Source organism: Ascidiella aspersa, chromosome 6, assembly GCF_963924565.1.
Source record: "Ascidiella aspersa chromosome 6, kaAscAspe10.2, whole genome shotgun sequence".
Lineage (NCBI taxonomy): Eukaryota > Metazoa > Chordata > Ascidiacea > Phlebobranchia > Ascidiidae > Ascidiella > Ascidiella aspersa.
The window spans coordinates 12,997,965-13,021,080 of NC_139452.1; the positions used below are offsets into that span (position 1 = coordinate 12,997,965).

The 23,116-nt window shown below is 36.6% G+C and overlaps 1 protein-coding gene across 1 annotated transcript; it reads left to right on the forward strand.

Moving 5' to 3' along the window:
- The first annotated feature begins 2,260 nt into the window (after positions 1 to 2,260).
- LOC146139959 (uncharacterized) lies at positions 2,261 to 12,338 on the forward strand. Its single transcript, XM_083391974.1, has 10 exons — positions 2,261 to 5,162; positions 5,479 to 6,352; positions 6,489 to 7,541; positions 8,030 to 8,236; positions 8,320 to 8,397; positions 8,469 to 8,645; positions 9,057 to 9,183; positions 9,312 to 9,430; positions 9,924 to 10,151; positions 10,523 to 12,338. Exons 1-10 carry the CDS (start codon positions 2,644 to 2,646, stop codon positions 10,604 to 10,606), a joined length of 5,466 nt encoding a protein of 1,821 aa, XP_083248100.1. The 5' UTR covers positions 2,261 to 2,643; the 3' UTR covers positions 10,607 to 12,338.
- Positions 12,339 to 23,116: the final 10,778 nt, after the last annotated feature.

Genomic DNA, 23,116 nt, shown 5'->3' on the forward strand with positions numbered 1-23,116 from the left:
AGGAGATAAATCCTGCGCCCTAACCTAAATAAAGCGCTTTGACTAAATTTAAACGCTGCTCGGTAGGATTCTGACCATCGCCCAAACATTTTTTAAAACTTATGTTACCTTTTATTGCCAAAATCAAATATCAAAACATTTTTTTAACTGACTTCACAACCCAGTCTGGAAAGTATGGCAGATCTTGACGAGTTCTCGCAATTGCATGGCCGAAAAAATCCAGGTGCAACAAAGCTAAAAACATTATAAACATTACACAATTCTTTTCAAACTTCACACTACAGTGGAATGGGATGTTAACTATCAATATGAGACCCATGGAAATTTTATGGTTAATATATTAGTTGTTTTGTTATTGTATAACTAGTCTGGGTAGCTGTTTCAAAAAATAAATTAGGCCCTCTGTTCTCTAGTCAGCTATTACAGTTGGTAAAATTGACATGACTTTGACCAGATACAGAAATTTCAGTAAGTCTGCAAAACCACAAATTTAGAAGATAAAGGAATGTAATGATACATCATTTTTTTATTTGCCCAATAGTAAATCGCCTCTTATTTATCTGCTGTGCCCACAAAACTTTTTTAACCATTTAAATGCAAAATTCAATAATTTACAGTTTTTTATACATTATAGCATGCCAATGTTTTCAGCATGAAGGCACCGGATAATATTTTCACATTTTATATGTGTCCACACTTGCAGCCTAGCGCTATATTGACTAATTTTTTACAAAGTAATGCAAATTGCTGTAAATTATTTGGTCAATGCAATTTTCTATAAAACTTGGAAATAAGGCCCTAGATCATGAGTAACACCTATCTAACATTCAAAACAAGATAAAAGCAATGCCAGGTTGGAAAGTGGGGCCTGTTGCGCGCCTGGCCATGGTCATAAACATTATATATTTGTATTATTGTGTAAAATATGCTTAGTCACAAAAAGTCGGTCAAACATGCAAAACGTCATCGCGCTAAGGTTTTCACAAAACTACCCATTTTGAGCTGTGCAAGTTTAATCCTGTTCTTGTTATTTTATGTGCGCAATGCCTTCAGTATACTTTAGAGGTAAAAGTTTTGCCAACTAAAATGTCATAGATTTAATTTTTTCGGTGTTTTGCATGTTTAACTTATCTTTTATTTAGATATGTAAGATGTTTCATGCCCCCGCCAAACTAGATTTCTGAATCCTTGCAACATTGGCCTGCTTTATAAAACAATTTGCTTCTAATGGCTGTGACAAAAATTTGTTGGACTTCAATGAACTAAGCCTAGTAGGCAAATCCTTTTAATTGTTTTAATGACAGTAAAGTGTTTGACAGCTTATTTACAGCAAGTAGATTTTATAAGTATTGATTTGACTATAAAAAATATTTATTTGTCTTGCTAATATACTATTGTCAAGTGTTAAAATTTGCATAAAATTGAATTTAACACAAAAATGAATTTAGCACAAAAGCAGAACAATACAGCACAAAAGAATGACGACAGATTCTTGGCGGTTGAAGTTTTCTGAATTATTGTTTGGGGACTTAAAAAATTCAGGAAATCATAAGATATGTTGTCTTAAATTGTGAAGAAACCGGTTGTAGCCGCACAAAGCAGTGCTCAAACAAGCAATTTAAGTCTGATCATGCATTTTTTTCTTTTAATTTAAAAGACATAAAATATGCCAAAAGATTTTATTAACTGCATATAAAACTTGGAAAAAAACAGATTTTATGAAATTTTGTAAATAAATGGATAATGGTGGCTACAAAGATAATATTTTTTAAAACAATAGAGAAGTCCAGGAAAAATTCCGAAATAATCTGAATATTGTTTTGTTAAATAGTAATATTTTTTGGTGAAGACACCGTTTCTTGAAGTGTTTGCTCAGTAGGCGTAAGCCTAATTAATGTTTGTTATGGATGCAGTACTTAATATTTTTTATCAAGTTGAATCTTATCTGCAACTGATTTCAAGAGCCAAAACTCAATGACTAAAAAAGTAATAAAACATTGTCGTATGTGATGTAACAGTGTATATAATAAACAAACCAGATAAAGATGTTACAACTCGCCAGTCTAAGACCGTTGTTGTATTACTTCCCAAAACTACATAACTAAAGACCATACAATTTGAACAAATTTTCTGATATACATATATCCATTTGAAAAATTATTGCTAATATTGTGAAAATTCAAAACTTTTAGGTGCATTTTAGACATGCTAGGGGAAACCTGATGTATGGCAACCCTTAATGAACTGTATAATTTTTTGTATTAATTATATATATATCGTGAAAGTAGTTTGCTATATGAAACTATATACCATTCAAATAAAAAAGTATTCCGCAGTTTTTTTTTGTGTTTGTATATATATAACATAAAGTTGCCTATAAGCTAACATCTTATGGGATCAAGGCAGATCATATATAGAGTTTTCAGATAAATTATTAAAAATAATAGATTTACTGACCTGCTTGGTGCATTTATGAATGCTACATTTAGATATATTTATATATCAAACACTAGTATTGGTCCTGTATATTTAGGCTGGTATGGAAGCTGAAATCTTAGCTTATATGACATAAATGTCCTTTCTCTAGTACTGTAACACTGTATTAAAAAACAATAAGGTGCCATTAAATCTGAGACAATAAAGATGCCATCAAATCGTTTTGACCCATCGTGCTTGTATGACAAAGATGTGAATTCTGCTCGGTTCAAAAAAGCTGAAATTCTACAGCGCGATCACTCTACGCATATAACAAGCAACAGCCACTCTCAAGGGAAAAAACAGGACTTCTCTGTTCAGTTTTTTAAAGACCAATTTTCCAAACACACTGGTGTACGCTTGCGATCTCCACCAAGAGATCCCAAGCCGAGACAAGGCAGTTCATTGGAGTTATCCAGTGATCCATTTGAAACTATTTTAAGTGAGCAAAATCACTATTCTCTTTATAATAATTCCAAAGATCACTCTCGTTACTATTTGTCAACACATCGTAATTCAGGAGAGAACCGCAGGCAACATTCTGATCATGACAAACAGCGCTATATGCGTGAAGCCGAAAGAGAAGTGTCTGATGTTCCAAGCAAGCCTAAACCCTTTCCAGATATTTCAACAAACAACACTTTGCTGGACAAATCCAAATCTCTTATTACTGTTTTTGATCCTGTAAGTGCCGTTCATGTTAAGCCAGTCACACCACCTCGCTCAATTCAGGCCAAACAGTTTGGTGCAAATCAATATGAAGTATATCAAGAGCTTTCAAATGCCCATCCTGAACAAAAGTACGGTAGTGAAGGGCCTTTTAGTAAAGAAGAAAACTCATATTTGTCAGGGTACTCACAAACAGTTAACGAACCTGCTGTGATTGAGGAACCAGTTTACTATGAAACAGACAATATGGAAGGACAATCTTTTACCTGGGTAGGAGAATATTTAGATGATGAAGAGCCAGGTAATTCTAATACATCTGCAAAAAAATCAAAGTTGCCAAATAAAATGCAACTTGCTGCCCAGCAGGTTGATCATGAAGAAAAGTCAAAGGCAGCTAACAGTGAACAATATATGGTGCATAGCTCAAAAACTACCCAGCCCTATTTGACAAAAGGGATTCCCAGCAAAATGTTGCGGGAGACGGAGTTCCGGAAAAGTTGCGAGAAGCCAACTGACCACTATCTAACTAAAAATGTTAGGGTGCTGAATAAACCTCAAGATCGACACTTGCCACAAACTAATTTTTCTGGTGGTCACAGTTCGAGTAGGCACTTACAGAGAGATCCTCGTTCAAAAAATCAAAGGCCACTAGAAAGAAGTGACTACTCGTACAGAGATGAAGAAACTCAACAGGAAAGAATGCGACAATCACACAAGGAATTTTCAGAATATTTGCCAGAAAATAAAAGGAGATTTTCAAGTCATGACAAGCTAAGAAGGCCTTCGTCACAAGATAAAGCAAGTCATCCAGGTCATGATATTTCCACCATCAACAAAAAACCGGAAAGTGAGCAACTGGATAGAAGTAGAAGATCTACATCTAGTCAATCCAGCAGCTACTTGCCTGATGCAAGAAAAGACATAGAAATGCAGAAGTTGGGTAAAAAAATGAAAAGCATTCCTTCATACCAAAGTCATTCTTCTTCACATGATGATACACTGACTAGAAAAGTAGACCACAAAGCTTCAGTTTATAATCGGCAAAGACAGGAAAACGTGTACGAGAAGTCTGAAAGTTTTAGAACACGACACAGACTTTCTGATTATTCAAGAGATCAAAAAAATTATTCTGAATACGACAGTACCCGAAATTCACCAGTTGGCAATTCTTCTCGTCGCAAATTTTCTGAATTTCATTCAGCCAAAAACAGTTTAGGCAAAAAGCCTAGAACAGACATAACAGCACGTTATCCCAACAGAAAAAGAGGAACCTTGGATAGCAACTACAAAGTTAACCAAAAGAGCCCAGCTGAGAAAACATCCCCTGCTAAAAACCTATCTTTATCCCAATCATCAACAACTGTTTCCAGAAAGCGTCCATTTCAAAGAACAAAGATATCAACACCTGCTTTAGATGATGGAATATCTTCAAGTAGAAAGTATCAAAAGATTACCAGTGCTGAAGGCAAAAATGATAATAATACATCTTTAAACTCCAGAGCTAAATCCCCAGTAACACCACAGGCAGGTCTTGAGCACATAGATGGCTTTGAACTTTCCGAGGAAGAGGAAGAGGGATCTCCAGGCAATGTGTTGCAATCTGACGACTTGGTCCACATTAACCGACTCTACAATATTTTTAAAAGGCAAAAGGACCTGGAGAAAAAATATGTATCCAAAACTGATTTGAATGATGGTTATCAAGGTGAAAGGGTATTTGATGAGCGAAAAGAAGTATCTGACGAACAAGAGACATATTTTCACAAGCAAGCCCACTACTCTGCAACGGAAATGGACTATCGGATGGAGCCCAAGTTATCCCCACACAATAAAATAAATTATTTTTATGAAGCAAGGCATTACCATGATAACAGAAAGTTTTCTGAGCGCTTTGATCATTTTGACAACCAGGAGTTTTCTGACAATCAACAATACCTTCATGAAACCTACAATCACAGGGCATTGGAACAACTGGACAAGCGAGAAGTTCAATACTTACCAAAAGAAGAAAAAATAAGGTATGGTATGGTGGTGATACTAATAAAATTCAAGCAGTTGCAGTGTGCTTATTTTACCATAATAGAACAATGTTTTATAGTGAGTTTAATGTAAAAAAATTATAAAAATCTGTGTGTTTTAAAAGGCTTTTTGGGGGGACTTTTGTCAGCTACTACTACCATAAAAAAAACTACCAGCAGAAGCAGGACATGGTTTACTATGTTCATAGGGCGCACATGTTGTTTTTTCCTCTATAATGTTAACAATTATTTGTTAGCATTATCTATACTGTTTGTTATTTATTCTCAAACTCACATAGTTGTCATTCTCTGTTAGAGAGCAGAGTACCTCGCCATTGGTCTCCAAACCAGGCACTCCTGGTACGTCCCGCCATGTTGTTTCCAAAGATGCGCAAGTTGATGATGAGCGGAACTGGGAATCTAAACGGAACATTATCTCAGCTTCATCTTCCATCTCAAAAGATTTTAATCAAAAAGAAGAACATTTCAAAGGAATGGAATCACCATTGGAGAAAGAGAATACCAAAGAATTTTGGGGCATTTCATATATTGCCTGGTTTTCACAAAATATCCTTGACACCAAACAATTTGAAATATACGTAAAGAATTCCTGCCCACCAAGTGTGGCCAACAACCTTTCCGAATTTCCTTTACGATTTATATTTAGCCTTGCAAATGGAAATAAGCATGCCATCAGATGCATTCCAAAAAATGGCATTGAAGTCAAGCAGCTTCTACACTATGTTGACTTGTTTAAAAAGCTGGAAAATGGAGTTGATACATTATGCGAAGAATTAGGAATGGACCCTTTTTTTGATTCTGCTGGTGGTGTTGACAAAAGTAAAACTCCTGAACCTGCACATGATCAACAATCTCTGAGGAAGGTTGTTGATTATGATTTAAAAAGCAAGACAAAAAGTTCTCCATCAAAAAAGATACAAGCCCCTTCGGCTCAAAGAAAAAACTCACCCAAACTATCTGGAAAAGATTTGGAATTTAGTGCAAGTACCTCACGTCAAGAAGCCAAGCCAATCCAAGTGCTTTTATCGGCTCCAAAAAGGGAATCCCAATTAGCCACAACAAACAACGTTAGCAGTTCCATACAAAATTGGACCAAGAAAATAGTAAATAATGTGAAGCAAGTCGAAACTGAAGAAACAACCACTAAGAAACCTCCTAAAGAAGAAGCTGTAAGTAGTATAAATAATATATGTGAAATAAGTGCTGGGTGTTTTCGTACACAGTAAAAGGGTTTGGGTTTAAGTTAACAACCACAGTGGAATGGTTTTGGTAGGCCTACCATATTCATACTTTTGTTGTTGACAGAGAAACATTTCTGTTCAAATGGGACTAAACAGATCCATTCGTTATGATGACCGCCTGTCATCGACAAATGAGAAGCACAAGTTACTCATAACCACAGCGACTGGACCAGCGAATGACAGTTATCAGAGAGGAAATGTCAGGAGGAATCAAGTCAGACCACCAAAAGAGCAAGTTCATGGAGATATGCAACACATCATGCAGGAAGCCATTCAAGATATGTCGCAACCAAAGAGACCATTAAAGCGAGATTTCGTTAAATATTCAGAAGAACCCAAAGAACAACATGATGATGAAATTTATTTGCATCGAAGTTCCACAAGCAGACCATTAGAAGCTTCAAATGAAAATTTGCATTTCCAAAAGAAGAAATTTCAAGATCACAAACCTACAATTCCTTCTACATCATCCACAAGAGAAAGAGTCAGCCCACATCATGAGAGAAACTATGCAGGAAGAGAGCCTTCTAGACTACATGAAAAGCGAGTGACATATTCCGATGATTTTGGTAAACGTCTTGAAAGAAAATCTTCTAGGAATTTGGATACCAACAGCAAAAGACTTTCCCCTGAAAGGAGGCTTCAACGAAGATCAAGTGAGCGAAGATATGCTGACAGTCATATGTCGAGAATTGGCTCTTCCGACAGACAGCCACCAAAACGAGAATTACCCACTCATGCAAAACTATCAACACATTCTTTGGACAGAAAAGAAAGGGAACACAGAAGTTTCAACAGAAAATTATCCAATGAGGAAACAACGGTAAAGAAAACTTTTTCCAAATTGGACAATAATTTTAACGCAGCTGAATCAAAAGCCACCACAGACAAAAAACAACAGGTTATTTTGCATAAAAACTTTTCACCACCAAGCCAAGCTGATAAAGTAAAACAACCATTTACCATTGAGAAGAAAGAAGCTCATTTAGTTTCGCCATCTGCCCTGTTTGGCACAGCACCAAAAAGCACTGTGGGGTATCTGCTGCGGAAAGTCATGAGCCAACACAAGCGGCCTATGTTTTCAAAATTTCAACGGGAACACCTGGGTGAATATAAGGTATATATTTCGTAGGTTGTAATTTTGACTTGTCATTATTAACAAACCAGAAATTTATAAGCTGCATGTCCAGAGCATAATGAAGAACATTTTTATTGTGTTCTAAGTGAGATTCCCAAAATGTTAGGATAGTTGGGTACTCACAAATTGAATATATATAAGGTATACTGATATCTGAATTCAATAAAATTATTTATATGTATGATTGCAATTTAAGTACTCAAACATGGTAACTTTTGTTTAAAGTCTGCTCAAATTCAGAGACTTTTGTCCTAAGCAGCTATTTTAAAATTTACCTATTTGATTAAAAAAAACATAATTTTTTATATATTTTCCGGTTTATATTTATTTATAACTTCCCAAGGTGACTCACTTTTTAGTTTTGAACTTACATTTACATGAACGTCTTAATTTTTTGAACAATTTACTGGGTGACATTTTTTGCAGAAACACGATTTTTTTTAACTTAAAACTATTGCTTTTTACAGAGACATATAAAAAGGCAAGCCGTTAGACTTCTTAATTTTAAGTTCAATCTTGAAGATTATGATGCTGGAAAGATCAACAAATTTCTGCATGGTGTTTCAAACTTTAAGCCGAGAGGCTTCACTGGGCCATATCTTTATTCTAAGGAAAGCACCCTGTACCTATTGCAGGAAATTTTTCACAATGCAGAAAAAGAAAAGATTGTGTCTGTAAGTTCCATTAATCTGCTATCACAGCTGCTATAGCATATCAGCACTAATGAACTTAACAAACATACCTATCAATTTTGCAGGAAAGCTTAAAAAGGCAAATAAAGACTCGTGGACCAAAGTGGAATGAAATTTCAATCAAAAATTTTAAAGCACTTAAGGTGCAGTCCAGAATGAGATTTAATTTGTTGTTTTACATGGTAACATCAACATGCTCATTTTATTTACCAAGGAATCAGTGGACCGGGATTGTCATAAATTGTTTGGTGGCGGAAGTACAACCTTCAAAATAGACACTGACCCTCGAGTAACAAGTTTTATCACCAAGTTCGAGATTATGTTTCCTCAGTTTTGTGGCGACATCATAGAAATGGTTGAGATGTTTGTTTGGAGCAACCTTGCTTCAGAGGTAATTTTATTATTTTTTATCTTTGTAGCCTTGTCAAAAACTGTAGCTTACCAAGTAATTGTTTTGGTATGTTCTGCAAAAATAATTTATCCCCTCATTTGTTTGTTAAGATCAGGCCTATTTTCTTCTGAGTTTGGAATTAAAAAGATAATATTAATATTGTGAATATAAAATGGCAAATTACCTAAAAATTTTGTGTAGTTTGATAACCTTTCAACAAAATAACTAAAACGGTGAAGTAAAGCAGTTCAACATTGAAGCATGAAATATTTTTAATAAAAAGTTAATGTTTTTTTTGTTTTGCAACTTGACTTACTTAATAGAATTACTGCTCTATAGATACACTATAATAACCATAAAATTAATTTTCATGTTTAACAAAAATGTAAATCCGTCTGTTCTCTGTAAAAGATTCTTGAAGGAACTAGCAAGTTTAGATCAAAATTCAGACAAAAGGCAAAAGAACATGAAGAGACAGTTGATAAACTACAAAAGTGGCTTAGCATTTCATACGACTGCCCACCATATAAAACAACAAGTAATTATTTTCCACATTTAAATAAATTTTTTTAATGTGATTAAAGGGTATCAATACTACTAGCTGGGAATGTAACTTATTCTATTCTTTTGTTTCCTAAGTTGTGTTAAATCTTTTTTTATTTCTAGAGAGTCGAAACACAGTGATTTTAAGTGACATAAAATGGGGAAGTAGAATATCTAGAGAGATAGTTGAAATCGTCACAACATGGTGGACTGAAGGGTACTTCAATGTCCGCTACGGGGAAGTAAGTGGCAAAGTAAAATATATATTCATGCTTGTTGAAGGCATGTGGTCATTGTTTGTGTGACAATCTTTTGAAAAATTAACTTGTGTTAAGGTATATTAATAAAACAATGCTACAACTCAATCAAAATAATTGGTTAAATGTCTTTTCATCAGCTGTAACGTTATTTTTTTAAACATATTTGTGATCAGCATGATTTCTTAGCATTATGTCAAAATTATTTGTATAAACGACACAATATAGAAATATATGTGACGTGTTTATCATTTTAAATATTTAAAGGTGACGACGTCTGATGAAATCCATGTTATATTAGTTAACTGCTATTGTTCAACTTTCATTCCTTAATTTTAATTGGTTTTATTTATTACTTTCTAATTTAAAAACATTTACCCCAACTTGTTTTCCGTATGTATTAAACCCCCTTTGAGGTAATGTGCTCATCACGGCCTTCTGGTTTTGCCAGTGGTACTTAACCGTGCGCTGCTTTTAGGCCTCCAAGCGTCGCAAGTCTTCCAGTTCGATCTCAAGACCTATAGCCAGCAGAAGCAACAGCAGCAACAGTAGTAGGAAGGAAGTAGCGACCAAGAAAGACACGAGACCGGCGAAAGACGAAGAGGACTGCAACCTGGACAACATGGAGATTGTCGACATCGAATTCGGTGACGTTGAAACCTTTCAGGGCGCAGAAATAAAAGAGCAAGCTGCTCCAGAAACTGGGGTATGTGACCAGTGCTCCCTCAATCAGTTTTTATACTGAGCAACTGCTTGTTTTAGTGAGTGTGAATATTCTCAGGCTTGGTAGAGTCGTTAAACAATTACAAACAATGGTAATGTTTGAAAATGGTATGAAATTCTAACAAACAACAAACAAAGGATACTTTTAATAACTTAGCTTTTTATTACGTACAGTTCAATTGTTTATCCACATTGTCCAGATTTGTGGCATAGTTTTATGGTTTACAGATTTGGTTTACTGCACAATCAAAATAGCAAGTTCCCCGGTGAAATTTGGCGCACCGACCTTTGAAGTGGTCATGTGAAGCTATTGAATTGCACCATAAAAACGCAAACGGAATTTCCTTTTTATAGGAGGCAGTTTTAAGCAAAGAAACCAAAGACGAGGCCTTCTCTACCGCTGTGAAACCAGAAATTTCGCCAGTTGAACTGCCGTGACGCACCAGGCCGATCGTGGCGCCAAGGTGATTTGGGAAAATTAATATGCGCGGCCCTTTCTAATGTTCCGAAGCGTGATTCAGCCGGCGCATTACTGGAGAAGAAACCTAATGCACCAGGATGAGGTTAAGTGGATAACCTCCGCACCCTTGGGCGATTTGCGGTAGCTACATAGCGATGTTCGTTTTGTACATGAAGTTACACGATTTCTGTTCCACTTGTTGCTTGTTGGCCTGGAATTGGGGAAAACACTTTTTGTTGTTTTGATTACAAAGTTTTGTTCATCATTTGGCCTCGTGCGCCCAGACCATTTAGGTCGACATTAAATGTATCCCGGTCGCTTATCTGGTGCGTGAATGTATGTAAATAAAGCACAACCCAATGCGGTAAATTAAAGTCGCAATCGTTGTTGACGTGTTATTCGATATTTGAGTTCGCCTGCTCGCTATCTGCATTTTATCGCACTGTTTTATTATTTCCGCTGTGTGCTGAGTTGTCCGTAAATCGCGCCCATCTAATTACAGGTATTATCGGATCAAACATAATAACTGTGTTGCCCCAAGGTTGCGATGCGTACGTGTTTGGCATTGTCCGCCGCGCCGCAACCAAGTCTTTTTTTAATCCGTCCCCTTTACGCCCAATCCTGCTTGGCAATCACAGACAGGAAATTCGCTGATGAAATAGACACCTACGTGAGAACGCATGCCTGGCGGCTCTCGTAACGACTCCGCACCTATTGCCGAATAACAGTTATTTGCCAGCGCCGCGTAATTGGCGGTATGGCGTCGCCAGAATCCAGAAACTCGTCCAAATATGGAAGAAAAACTCACCAGGTGTCACCTCTAAGAAAACTCGCTGAACTTCACGTATTTCTAAAAGATTTTGCATAAGTTATTATTACTAGGAAACATTTTGGTGACAAATTGATAACATTTTCCTCGCTTTAATTGAACTTAATTTGATATTGTGATTTCCTAGATTTGTTTTGATCCAATATTATCCTATTTAGGATGTCTTCCCCTCATACAGTAGGGTTAGGTGTTAACAGGTAGTTAAAAAAAGACTTCAAGGACTTGTGACGCACCAAGCGATAGGACTTGTGCGCATTTTATTGTAACAGTGTTTGGATGTGAAACGGAATCATTGTGCGGCGCTCTTGGGAAAATTGAAACGATACACCGTCTTAGAATCCAGGAATAACTACCCAGAGCTGTTCGCACCGACTGGCGTTTTTAATGAGTTCGATCTGCAAGTTTCAATTCCTGACTTTTATAGGACTGTCACCTGTACCGTACAGGGTGTACCTGTTATATCCAACAATGTTTCTGCGAGCTACACTCAACTCTTTGACGGCTACGATTTGTTGTAGTTTTACATCTACTAATCTTTAATCATGTAATGATGTTTTGCTACGTATAGGCTTATTAAAAATGCATATTCTAAGATGATATCGAACTACTTGCTGTAAATTGAACTGACGTCACCTGGCATTTCTGTGGGAATACAAACATTCTTTTAAAGAGTCGTGTTGCAGGGAAATGTACCTTCCATCGACCATCAACGTTTTGTGGTTGACAAGCTTTGTTCTGCTTTTCAAAAATTAGCACCTGCTTCGTTAGAAATTAGTGTGTTTTATTTTCTGCCCTTGGATGCCCTAATTGTCGTAGACCCTTTTGCTTAGAACTGCACTTATTTCTGTCTTTTTGGTGTAGGTTTGGTTAAAGGAAAAAAAATTCACATCATTGGCTTTCTAAGCCTTGATATCGTTTTAAGTTGCCAGATCGTTTCATTTTGAGGGCCTACCACATTTTATCGCCCAGACGAAGTTCAATGCAAATGGGGTTTTACTTTTAAAGAATTAATCTTTATTTGGATAACTATACGCATATTTAGCCAAACTAACCCTAAATGTCACAAAAATTAGGCAAATTTCTTACCATGAATATTTAGTGTTTCTTTACGGTTTTTTTAATACAATTCATTGGTAAGGGAAATGATAAAAACTCTTCCGTCCCCGAAATCATTTTGACTTAATTAGGTTTTATGCCGAAAAAACACATACAAATAAAATTCTGTTTGAAAGCACTAACATTTGAAATTACGCCAAAAAAATATTTTAAAGTTTTCTGTGTCCTCGAGAGCACTGTTCTTTTTTCTTCTGAAAGAAGTTCGTTAAAGGTTTAGTACTAACCATGAAAAATTTCTAGGCTTATTTCCTGTAGTGTAGGCTTTGCGTACACCAGTGGTCGGCAAACTTTTTTTGTCGCGGCCCTAAGTAATTTTTTCAGAGCTATTGAAGACCCACCACGAAACAGTGGCGGATTCAGAATGTTTGATTTTAAGGTAAAATATTAGCCTACACGACGCCTTTATGCCCAAAACTCTGCCATAAGGTAAAACATTCTATAAAACCAAGAATCTACGCGCGAAGCGCGTGCATTTTGTTTAAATACACTGGCAAAAATATGGTTAAGACAGGCTTTTATGTCTACAATTGGCACGTAGGACTTTTCAAACTGAGGCAAATTAAAAATTCTATGCCACACCAAATAATATACGGCTATCACGCGGCCCTCAACGTACATAATAATACTAGCTATTCAAAAGTTACCTGGGGCCACTTAAAATGGTTCTGCGGCCCACGTTTGGGCCGCGCCCAGAGTTTGCCGACCATTGGCGTACACCAGGGGTCGGCAACCTTTCGTATGTAGTGTGCCAGTTTATATATGAAGTCAAAATATCAACAACTCGCGTGCCAAACGTTTTTCTATGTTTGGTTTTGCACTGGCAACCTCCGGAGTCGGTTAAAACAATGACTTCGGCAAAAATGTAGGCTACAATTTCATGGAGTCCAAACCGGCTCAGACTGTACAACCTGTATTTCACCGATTTACGTAAATAAGATAGATATTCAGCAATCCACTCATAAGGGTTATGGAAAATATGCCACCATATTTTATTCCACCTTAACAATTTACAATTATCAGTTTCGAAATTTGGTATTGCGCATGCGTACAAGTCAGGCGCTGGTAGTTTTACCTATAATCTTACTCAAGTCCGACTCCGCTGCCCTGCTGTGATTTGCTAATTTACGAATGATCTGACATAACCTAACCCTGCTGGAAAAAAACGAACTGAACACAATACTGTGTCCGCTATTTTGGAATATACTTTGACGCTTTTTGGCGGATACCTAGAAGTGTTAACTCAGTTTCGCTTTTCGCTTGGTTTCTCAGTCTCACAAAAACACGCGCTTACTTTCAATGTAGAATGCCCACTCAGTAAACATCACGCCAATTTTAGGGCATTGTGCCAACAAGTTTAACGCCCACAAAAAATAATGTTAAATGAAACAGTTTAAGACACTAATATGTGACACGAATTGGAACTGTGTGCAACCATTTAGTTAGCTCTAGTGATAGTAATGTAATAATAATGTTAATGATGTAGTAGAAATGTAATGGTTGCGCTTTCTTGAGGTGATATAACGTGCGCGTTAAATCAATTGGCGTGCCCTGAAAAGTTAATTACCGCAAAACTGCGATATTTTCCGCGTAGTTAAGTATATCTGTGGTCTATCGATTACTGCCATTATTGTTATTTGATCATAATTGGGACGGTTATTTTTTGACTTTGTAAAAGTATAAAAATTTAGTCAAAATCCACACGTTAGGTCAAAATTTGTCAAAACATGTTAAATCAAATAGTTTGCAAAATGCAAAAAATAAAATAAAGCAAAATTTGTGGTATATTAAAGGTTATATTGACGTGTATGTATAGGCGTTGTTACCGATTATAATTTTATCGCAGGGGTAACTTTTTTATAAAAAAAATATCTGTAACTATTTACCAAAAACTGTGGTAGACCTATGATGCTATGAACTTTTTCCTATTTTACGCTGTATTTCAACTACAAATGTTTTCTCCATAATTTTCTAAAATAACAAGCATCTTTAGTTTCTTTGGAACTTACTTATAGCTGTTTGTTTTTCATATCCCCAAGCATAGCCTAATTGAAGCATTTTCAAGACCTTTCAATCTACCCGAAAAAACAACTGGTTTGCGTTTCACTGGTCGTCGGCAAAACTCCAAAAATCCCAATTACCAAGTATGACTGATGATTACTCAGCACAACAATACGTTGTTCATCAATGTAATTTTAATATATAAAAAAATTATATTTTAAAGTCAAAATTTTAAATTTGTAAGTTAAAATTTCTCTTTGTTTAAGTAAAAAAAATAATCTCTCCAATCATAATTAATAGATAGCCATGCTTGCCGGGCAGTCTTAGTGGAAAGCCTGAACCCCGCGTCAAGGGGCTGCCCTGTGTTCAGGTTTCGTTTTTGTAAACCCAGAAGAAACCCACGTTCATAGGCAAGCATCGGAATCGAGGGAAACCAAACTGGGATTAAGATATAAGCGATATCAAGATGACTCAATAAACAATGCACATATACGCAGCTCGATAGCAATACACATTAAAATGTTTTTTGTATTCAACAAATGTGCAGTAATCAAATGAGCGCAAAATAGGCAGCTTATGACACATCACAAAACCTAAATATCATAGAAAATAAAATAAGAGTTAATTTAGGACGCAATAGCGAGGTCATTGAAAACTAAATCTTGGTAATATTTTTAACACAATTACAGCATTAACGAATGACTGTACAATTTAGCGAAATAGTTTGAACATAGCCTATAACAAAATAATTTTTTAGAAAGATAAAATCGAGAAGGCTATAAAAATGTTAAAAAATAAAACAAAATAGAGGTAGGCTATCTAACTACACAAGTATTAAGTAAAACTATTTTATTGAGGCGATATTCAAGTTTGCGAAAAACGCACAATTATAAAAAAAATATTTATATACAACACAAATGTTGTAGCGACAATTTTACAAGAAAAATATTGCAGTTAATATACAAAAACAAGAAAAAGGTTAGAACAATTTATAAAATAGGGAAGTGCAAACTAATATGAACAATGAAATTTGTTGCGAAATAAAACACGTGAAAAACGCTTGAAGAAATACAAAATTCAACAAAAAAGAAATTGCATGAAGTATATCAAAAAAAAAAAAAGGAACGCAAAAACGGCCAAATCTAGAGTGGGTAGATGGTTAAAAAGCAGATGCTTCATTCTGATGTCTGTGTACGATAATATCGTTCCCTTTGCCGGCTTCTAATACGACGGAACAAGGCTCTCAGGTGCTCTAGCACGTCTGCTCTGCTTTTGCCTTCAAAAAAACATTTAACCTCTTTAGGTTCTGAGGTTGTTTTTTTCTTGGATCTTGGCCGCAGTATGGAATTATCTTTAGCTCGCCCTGGAATTGCTGATTTTGTGCTCTTGGTTGAATGGGTTCGCAGCTCCACCGTAGGATCCGACACAGTGGTCGTGCTTAAGTGCTCCTCGGAAATCAGCGGTTCTTCACACATCCTGTCCAACCACATTACGCGAGGCGGGATCCTTCCCTTCGGAGGAATGGGCATCAGACGCGACACGTTATAACTGGCGCGAAGAATATCGTCCATACTGGGTTCGTCGCCTTTTTCGCAGATTCTTCGGAACAAGATTCGACCTTGATCGTGGCGGACAACTTCGTATTGTTTCGCCGCTGAACCGGTTTTCCGTTTCGGAAGGGATCTGCAAGAACATGGTTCGTCTGTTTGAGTGCCAACTGAATTAAGGGTTTGAGTTGCTGTTGAACACGTGGCGAGGTGGTTTGAAGAATCAACGCTTGATGAGGCCGAACAGTATTTGCAGGGTAGATCGATTTGAATTGACATCGAAGAAAATATTGGCAGTGGTGTGTTCGTGGTAACAGAATCTACCTCAGTCTGATTAGTTTGGGTTTGAACCGACAAACCGCAAATCATCGCTTGAGAAGTAACTTTGCTTTCCGCCAAGCACATTTTGCCATCCTCAACTTTAATAAAACTCTGAGGATTTTTAAGCGAAGAACGCTCGCTGACAGATTGCTGCATTTCGGTTGGTAAGGTATCGAGGTTATTGCTATCACGAGGTTGATCAGTGAATACGTTAAAAGCATCAGTGGATGGCGAATTGATGACAGGTAATATTTCTGGCTTAAGTGAAGCTCCTGCGTCTAGCTTTGATTCTTCGACTATATTTAATTTCGAAAATGATTCTTCGTGAACACTGGTTTTCTGCAAGCCAAAAAAAGATGGCAGCATGTGATCGGAATGCGATACAACGTGTTCTGGAGATTCGGCAACAATATCCTTAGGCGGCGTTTGTGGACGATCAAAAGCATATTCCGCTGGTGAAAGGACATCGGGAAAGAATTCTTGGTTTATAATGGCCATTTTGCTGTTAAGAGTGGTTTGGTCGGCTAAATTTATATAAGATTCTTCGTGAATATTGTGTTCCTGGGCGCCAAAAGACGATGGTAGCATGTGATCTGAATGCGTTAAAGCGCGACTTTGAGATTTCACAATATCACCAAGTGGAGCTTTTTTGTTAACCAGGAAACCAAGCGGTTTAAAGGTCAGCTGTGAATCAAGCTGCTGATCGAGACGGGAGCAAACAAGTTTATCAACTTCCGAAAGTTCAAAGTTTATGTTCTTCTTGGTCTTCTTCTTTGGTCCCTTCTTCAAGGCTAGGCTCAGTTCCCTCTCTTTTCTTGTCTCCACGGTATCAAATGGTTGCATATGCTGATAGCTCTGTAGGTAAAAATATTGAATTAGTATTAAACAATACACGCTTAAGGAAAAATGTAAAGCAACCTACCCTTGGCAGTTCATCACGTGAAAGGAAATCGTCTTGTTTTGGATGAAAAGTAAACATCGGCTGCTGCGTTAATAATATTGGTATTTTACATAGTTTCATACTTTCAATAAATATGACTTATTTTTGAAAACTTACCATTCCGTACTGAGGTTGTTCCGGCTTGGGCAGTTGATGCATATCCCTCGGATGCATAGGCGGTCCGTAACTTGCTGGATACACCGGCTTTCTATAATCTTGCTGCACTCCCCCAAGTCCGTCATTCATTCCCATGCTTGACGATATTGCTTGCCGAAGTGAATGGCAAGGTCTGGAAACTATAAAATACATTTAGTTAATTCAAATTATTTGAACCAGTGAATATAAAAAACAATAAATATTTACCCTTTCGAGGTCCCCTGGCATTAGTCACCATTCTTCTGGCTTCTTCAAGACATTGCGAAACTCTGTTTTCTCGATCTTGTCGACTAACTTCTCGCCTTGGTTTTTCTTCCATAGTATTTGCGTTGCTTCTTATGTTGCTCTTTTTATGTGTAATAGGATGAAAAACCAATTATATGAATACATGACGTAAGCTAAATAAAAACCTAAACATGCTATCTATAGTTTCAAAAAAGTATTTTAGATAAGACTAACACAGTAAGGTAGGACGTCAAATAGAGTGCAAAACTTTTTTTTCGGATTTCGGTATTTTGTTCATGAAATGATATGCATATAATACAAGCGAAACTATTTTTTTACTAACGATATTTAAAAACATATTGTAAAAAAGTGACAATGGGCAATAGCATATAAAATTTTGGTCGTTCAAACATACTTTTAAAGGTCCTATTCCGATCGAAGATAAAGTTACAGTTAATGGTTAAATTTAGTTATGTAACAATTTGACTAGTTAGCCTGTGTTTTCAGACAAATTCAACTTTAAAGCAGGAACTAGTATAAATTGTTACGTCACAATTTCAAAATTTATTTTTTTTCTCAAGCTAGATCACGTGATATCTGCATGTCATTGTCATGGCAATTAAATGAAATGTACAAAAAAATGGAAATATTTCCTAACACAGCTGCCTTTAAAAAGATTTTATCAAACCTAACAACACCTTTAAATTAAATGTTTGACTCATTGTCAAGCTATTTGGCATTTCTTTTGCCATGTGTTATTTAATTTCTTATTTTGTGCAACAAATAAACCATCATAATGCCATTTTGTATAGAAGTAGCAAAGAAACTTCACCAACCTTTGCCAGACGATCCGTTCTTTGAAATGACTTTCGTTTGTCGTTGGAATCCATCTTCCCTCTATTTCGTTGATCCATATTGTTCCCGGCATTCTCTGCGCCTCCAAAACTTCCACTAATCGGCAGCTTACTTCCATACTTACCAAATATGCTGTCTCTCAGCTGCGAAACGGAACTTCGATCCTGAAAAACACTCATTAGATCTATCTAGCTAAATAATATTAAACTACAAGACAGCGGTATCAAAAAATTGTAAAATCTCTTTTGAAAGTCGAACAGTAAACTCTTTTGACAGCTTTTCAAATGCGTTTCTCTCTCTACAACCAATATTCTCAAATTAGGCAATTAAAAATGTGTAAAACATGTAGCCATTGTCTGCTTCATACTCTATGACGAAACAATAGAGTTTTGTTGGTAATATATTTTATTCCTAAAAGTTTCTTTATGTAGCCTACCGAGTTAACCGTTTGATATTTCGGGTTGAGGTTTACTTATGGAATTATGGTTAACATATTTTATCCGAATCCGGTTCAGTTCCAGATTTAGCTCGGCGTAATTTACCTGTTCAGTTCCGGCTTAGTGCCGATTCTATAAAACTTGATTAAATAGGACTAGTAGTCTATAAAACTCTAGTTCGTATACAGTCAGGGTTGCCATCGACATGGACCCAAAAATAAGGACAACCAAAAAATTAGATTAGCATTCAAAAAGCGTTTTGGGGCATACATTCGCGCAGTGTCATGTCACATTTTATCTTTTTGCCAGCAGAAACAATTTGCTCAAGCAATTTGTCAAGGTTTGTGGTCTGTTTTTCGTTTTATTCCTATTAACGTTGCTTGAAGAACGCTATTTTAGAAAACACATAATAATCAACGCGATCGACCAGGTGAGATATGGCGATCGTAGGGTCGATCGCGATAAACGTGTTGGCCACCCCCTATAGCTTTACTGCTTTAATCCAAGTGTCGACTGCACTGCATCCATTTCCCTATTAGCAACCATTTCGCAGTAAACGTATCTTTGGTAGCAGCCTAAACTGTTGTAGGCCTACTACTGTAGCTATCTCACCACTTAGTAGTCAAATCCTCTGACATGTCCTAAAATCTTGCAAAAAGCATAATTTTTAAAATATTATGCAACGATCGAAGTTCTGTAGTTGTTGAAAATAAGACAAAATAAGGACGCAAGTCGAAAATCAGGACATTTCTTAGAAATAAGGACATGTAGGTTTTTTAAGACCTGGCCCTTCAATTAAGGACAAATCTTAAAAATAAGGACGGTATGGCAACCCTGTGTATAGTAAAAGTAAATTGCTTAAATAACTGTTTATTGATTATGTCAATATTGTAAACAAGTCATTTCTAAAATACCTCAAATCCAAGTCAAGTTATTACCTCTAAATCCAAACCATTGTAACAGCAAGTCAAATCATTTGCTTTAAAGCAGGGGTTCCCAACCTGTGGTACGCGTACCACTGGAGGTACGCGAAGGTTTTTCAGGTGGTACGCGAGTAGCTTTTGTTTTTTCACAAAAATCTGGATTAACAACTTTATGTTTTGTTCATCTGGTTTTGTTTACCAAAAAAAAATTCCGAAGCCCATTCATTGTTACGTAAACATCCCTGTTGTTTCGTACCATTACGATCTTCAAAATACAGGCCATGTCAATTGTCAACAAGGAGCACAGCAGTTGCTTTAGAAAGCCGTACAACGCTGTGGGACAGTGGGCGACGGGCGTCAAATATGCCAAATGATTGCTCTTGATAGATAGCATCTACTGTTTTCAATCTACAAATAGCGTTGAATAATGCTAGTTGTAAGCTTAAAATACATTAAAATACGATTCGAACAAACTAGTTGTTCTGCAAAGTGGTACGCGTGGCAGTATACAGAGCGTCCAAGTGGTACGTGCAGGGGCGGATAAAGGCGGGGCTGAGGGGGCTGCAGCCCCAGGCCCACCAACAAAATAGGCCCACCGCTAACAATTTAATAAGACCAACCGATGTTATCTTTGTATAAAAAGTTATATTTCAGAGCAGCGGTTCCCAAACTAAGGTCCGTACAGCAGTTTCAGAGGGTCCGCAAGGAGAATTAGTCTTAAGTTTTTAAACATTAGTCCATGTTTTAAACATTTATCTGTCATCATTATTGTCTTTAGTTATACATTATTCGATCATATAGCGTGTTTAATGATGTCTCATGTAACATCACAAATCATCTGTTATACTGTACTATACCCGTTGTAAGCGAATCGTTCGCCTAGTTATAAAGTTGTCACTTTAGAAAGAATCGTGACTGCACTAGTGTACTACAAGAAAAATAGTTTATAATTGCAACGGGTTCACCAAGCAATTTTTTTAGAAAAGTTTGGGAACCGCTGTTCTAGAGATATCACCACGGACTCCATCCATAAGACCCAAATACTAATACCTTATAGTCGTATTACCGTCTATATTGCAATAAGTCCTAAATCCGTCGGAATAAGTCCTATAGGTCAGAATCCGGCCTATAAACAACACTTTACCTAACCCCAAACCCCACCCCTAAGTAGGCTACATCACTAACTTTTAATAACCCTAAACCATTTTATATTCCCAGCATTACTCACCATTAACCCAAAACAAAACCAAAAATCCTGTGCTAAAACAGCGAAGCTCTAACGGCACTGGGCCTAGAACTAGTCCGGCACTGCAGTAGCAAAATGACTTTAAATAATTGGCGACAAATTTGCTTCAGGGTCTAATGATTTTGTTTAGAATTTGACTTAACAATGTGCTTAAGAAGATTAAGTTTAATAATACTTGACCCACCCAAACCCAAACGTTAACCAGTACCCTGAATCAAATATTGTGCGTTGATTTATTAATTACATAAACGCTTTAGGCCTTAAGGCTTAGCACATCAATATGTGACGTAACAATCCTATATACCATGGACGAGAAACTATCTTATGCCCACCGAGTTTGTTTTTTTCCCCAGCGTTCAAATAATTATTATATTAACGCACATTGTTTGGGTTAGGGTTCGGGTTAGCGTTTGGGTTAGGGTGGGTCAAGTGTTATTAATTCTATCTCAAACTTTTTGTTATCTTTTGTGAATTTTCAGCGAATATTTTCAATTTATCTACGCCGGGAGTTAACCTAAAGGTCCAAATTAGTGTATTGTCACAACCAGGGCTTTGGAGCCGGAGCGTGGAGCCGGAGCCCCGGAGCCATGCATTTTTAACGGAGCTGGAGCCGGAGCTCTACGTGAAATTTAAATGGAGCCGGAGCAGGAGCTGGAGCCAGTTGTTTAAAAAATAGCTCCGGCTCCGATGTATTTCATAAGATGCTATGCTACTAGCCTTCCACTAATAGCTGAATTCACATAAAAAGGCGCACCTTTTTTAACTAACCATTGTGGTGTTTCGTTTGTGAATATTTTAAAACGCTAGATATTGCAAATTAAGCGCTCAGACTTAAACTTCAGTTCTTGTCGTAATGGAGCCGGAGCTGGAGCCGGAGCAGTGGTATCAATAAGCTCCGGAGCTGGAGCTGTAGCTAACCTATGCAAAAGAGAGCTCCGGAGCTGGAGCCGGAGCCGTTTAACATTTACGACTGCTCCAAAGCCCTAGTCACAACCTCAAGGTCTAAAAGTCTAGACTTTTCTGCCATTGGATGCCCTAATTGTCGTAGACGTTTTTGCTTAGAAATGCACTAATTTCTAACGGATCGGGTGTAAGGTTCGGGTGAACCCCCCAAAATCGGTTCATTTTCGTTTTACTCCTTACCTTTTGTAAAATACGGTTCAGGTTCGGCTACAGGTCGGGTAAAACTCTATGTAACATCATTTCTGCACGATTGAATCATTTTATAACACCGTTTGTTTTTCACTTAAACATTTCAATAATAACTGAGATAATATAACACATGAACAAACACGGCAAAATATATCTTTCTTATCTTTAGAAAGTTAACTTTAGTTTTAAACCAGGCATGACAAGCACCTCTCCTGCTAGACGTTGTTATTGCCAGTTAACCGTTAGTTCGCGCGAAATGTGATTTGATTGTTTTCATTTTTTGCAAAAAATACTGAAACTAGCCGATATTCAGCCAAGATTTTTAAGTTTTATTTTGGCAAACGATAGAAAAAGTTTGAAGGACTACAACTATTTCATATAGTGCCAACCCTTATATTCTCTGCTGTAGGTACAGCTGTATTTTGAGAGATCGTTAAGAAAATTGAAAGGCTCGATTTCGTTTCCTCGGAAAAATATGAACACTGTTTGTGTTTTATTTTTAAAAGTGCCATGAAGTGCAAACTGGCTAGGTCCTAGGTTGAATAAATATTTGTTTTCTCATTTAATACCTATGATTATCTGTTAATATAAATTAAAAATATTCATAATATTTTACAATGATATATAAAATGGAAAGTTGATTGATGTTGTGGAAATCTACAAATGTGATAATAATGAAACGGCTATTACAGATACTAAAAATGGCTTTGCCTAATTGCCATCAAATTATCTTGTCGTTATAT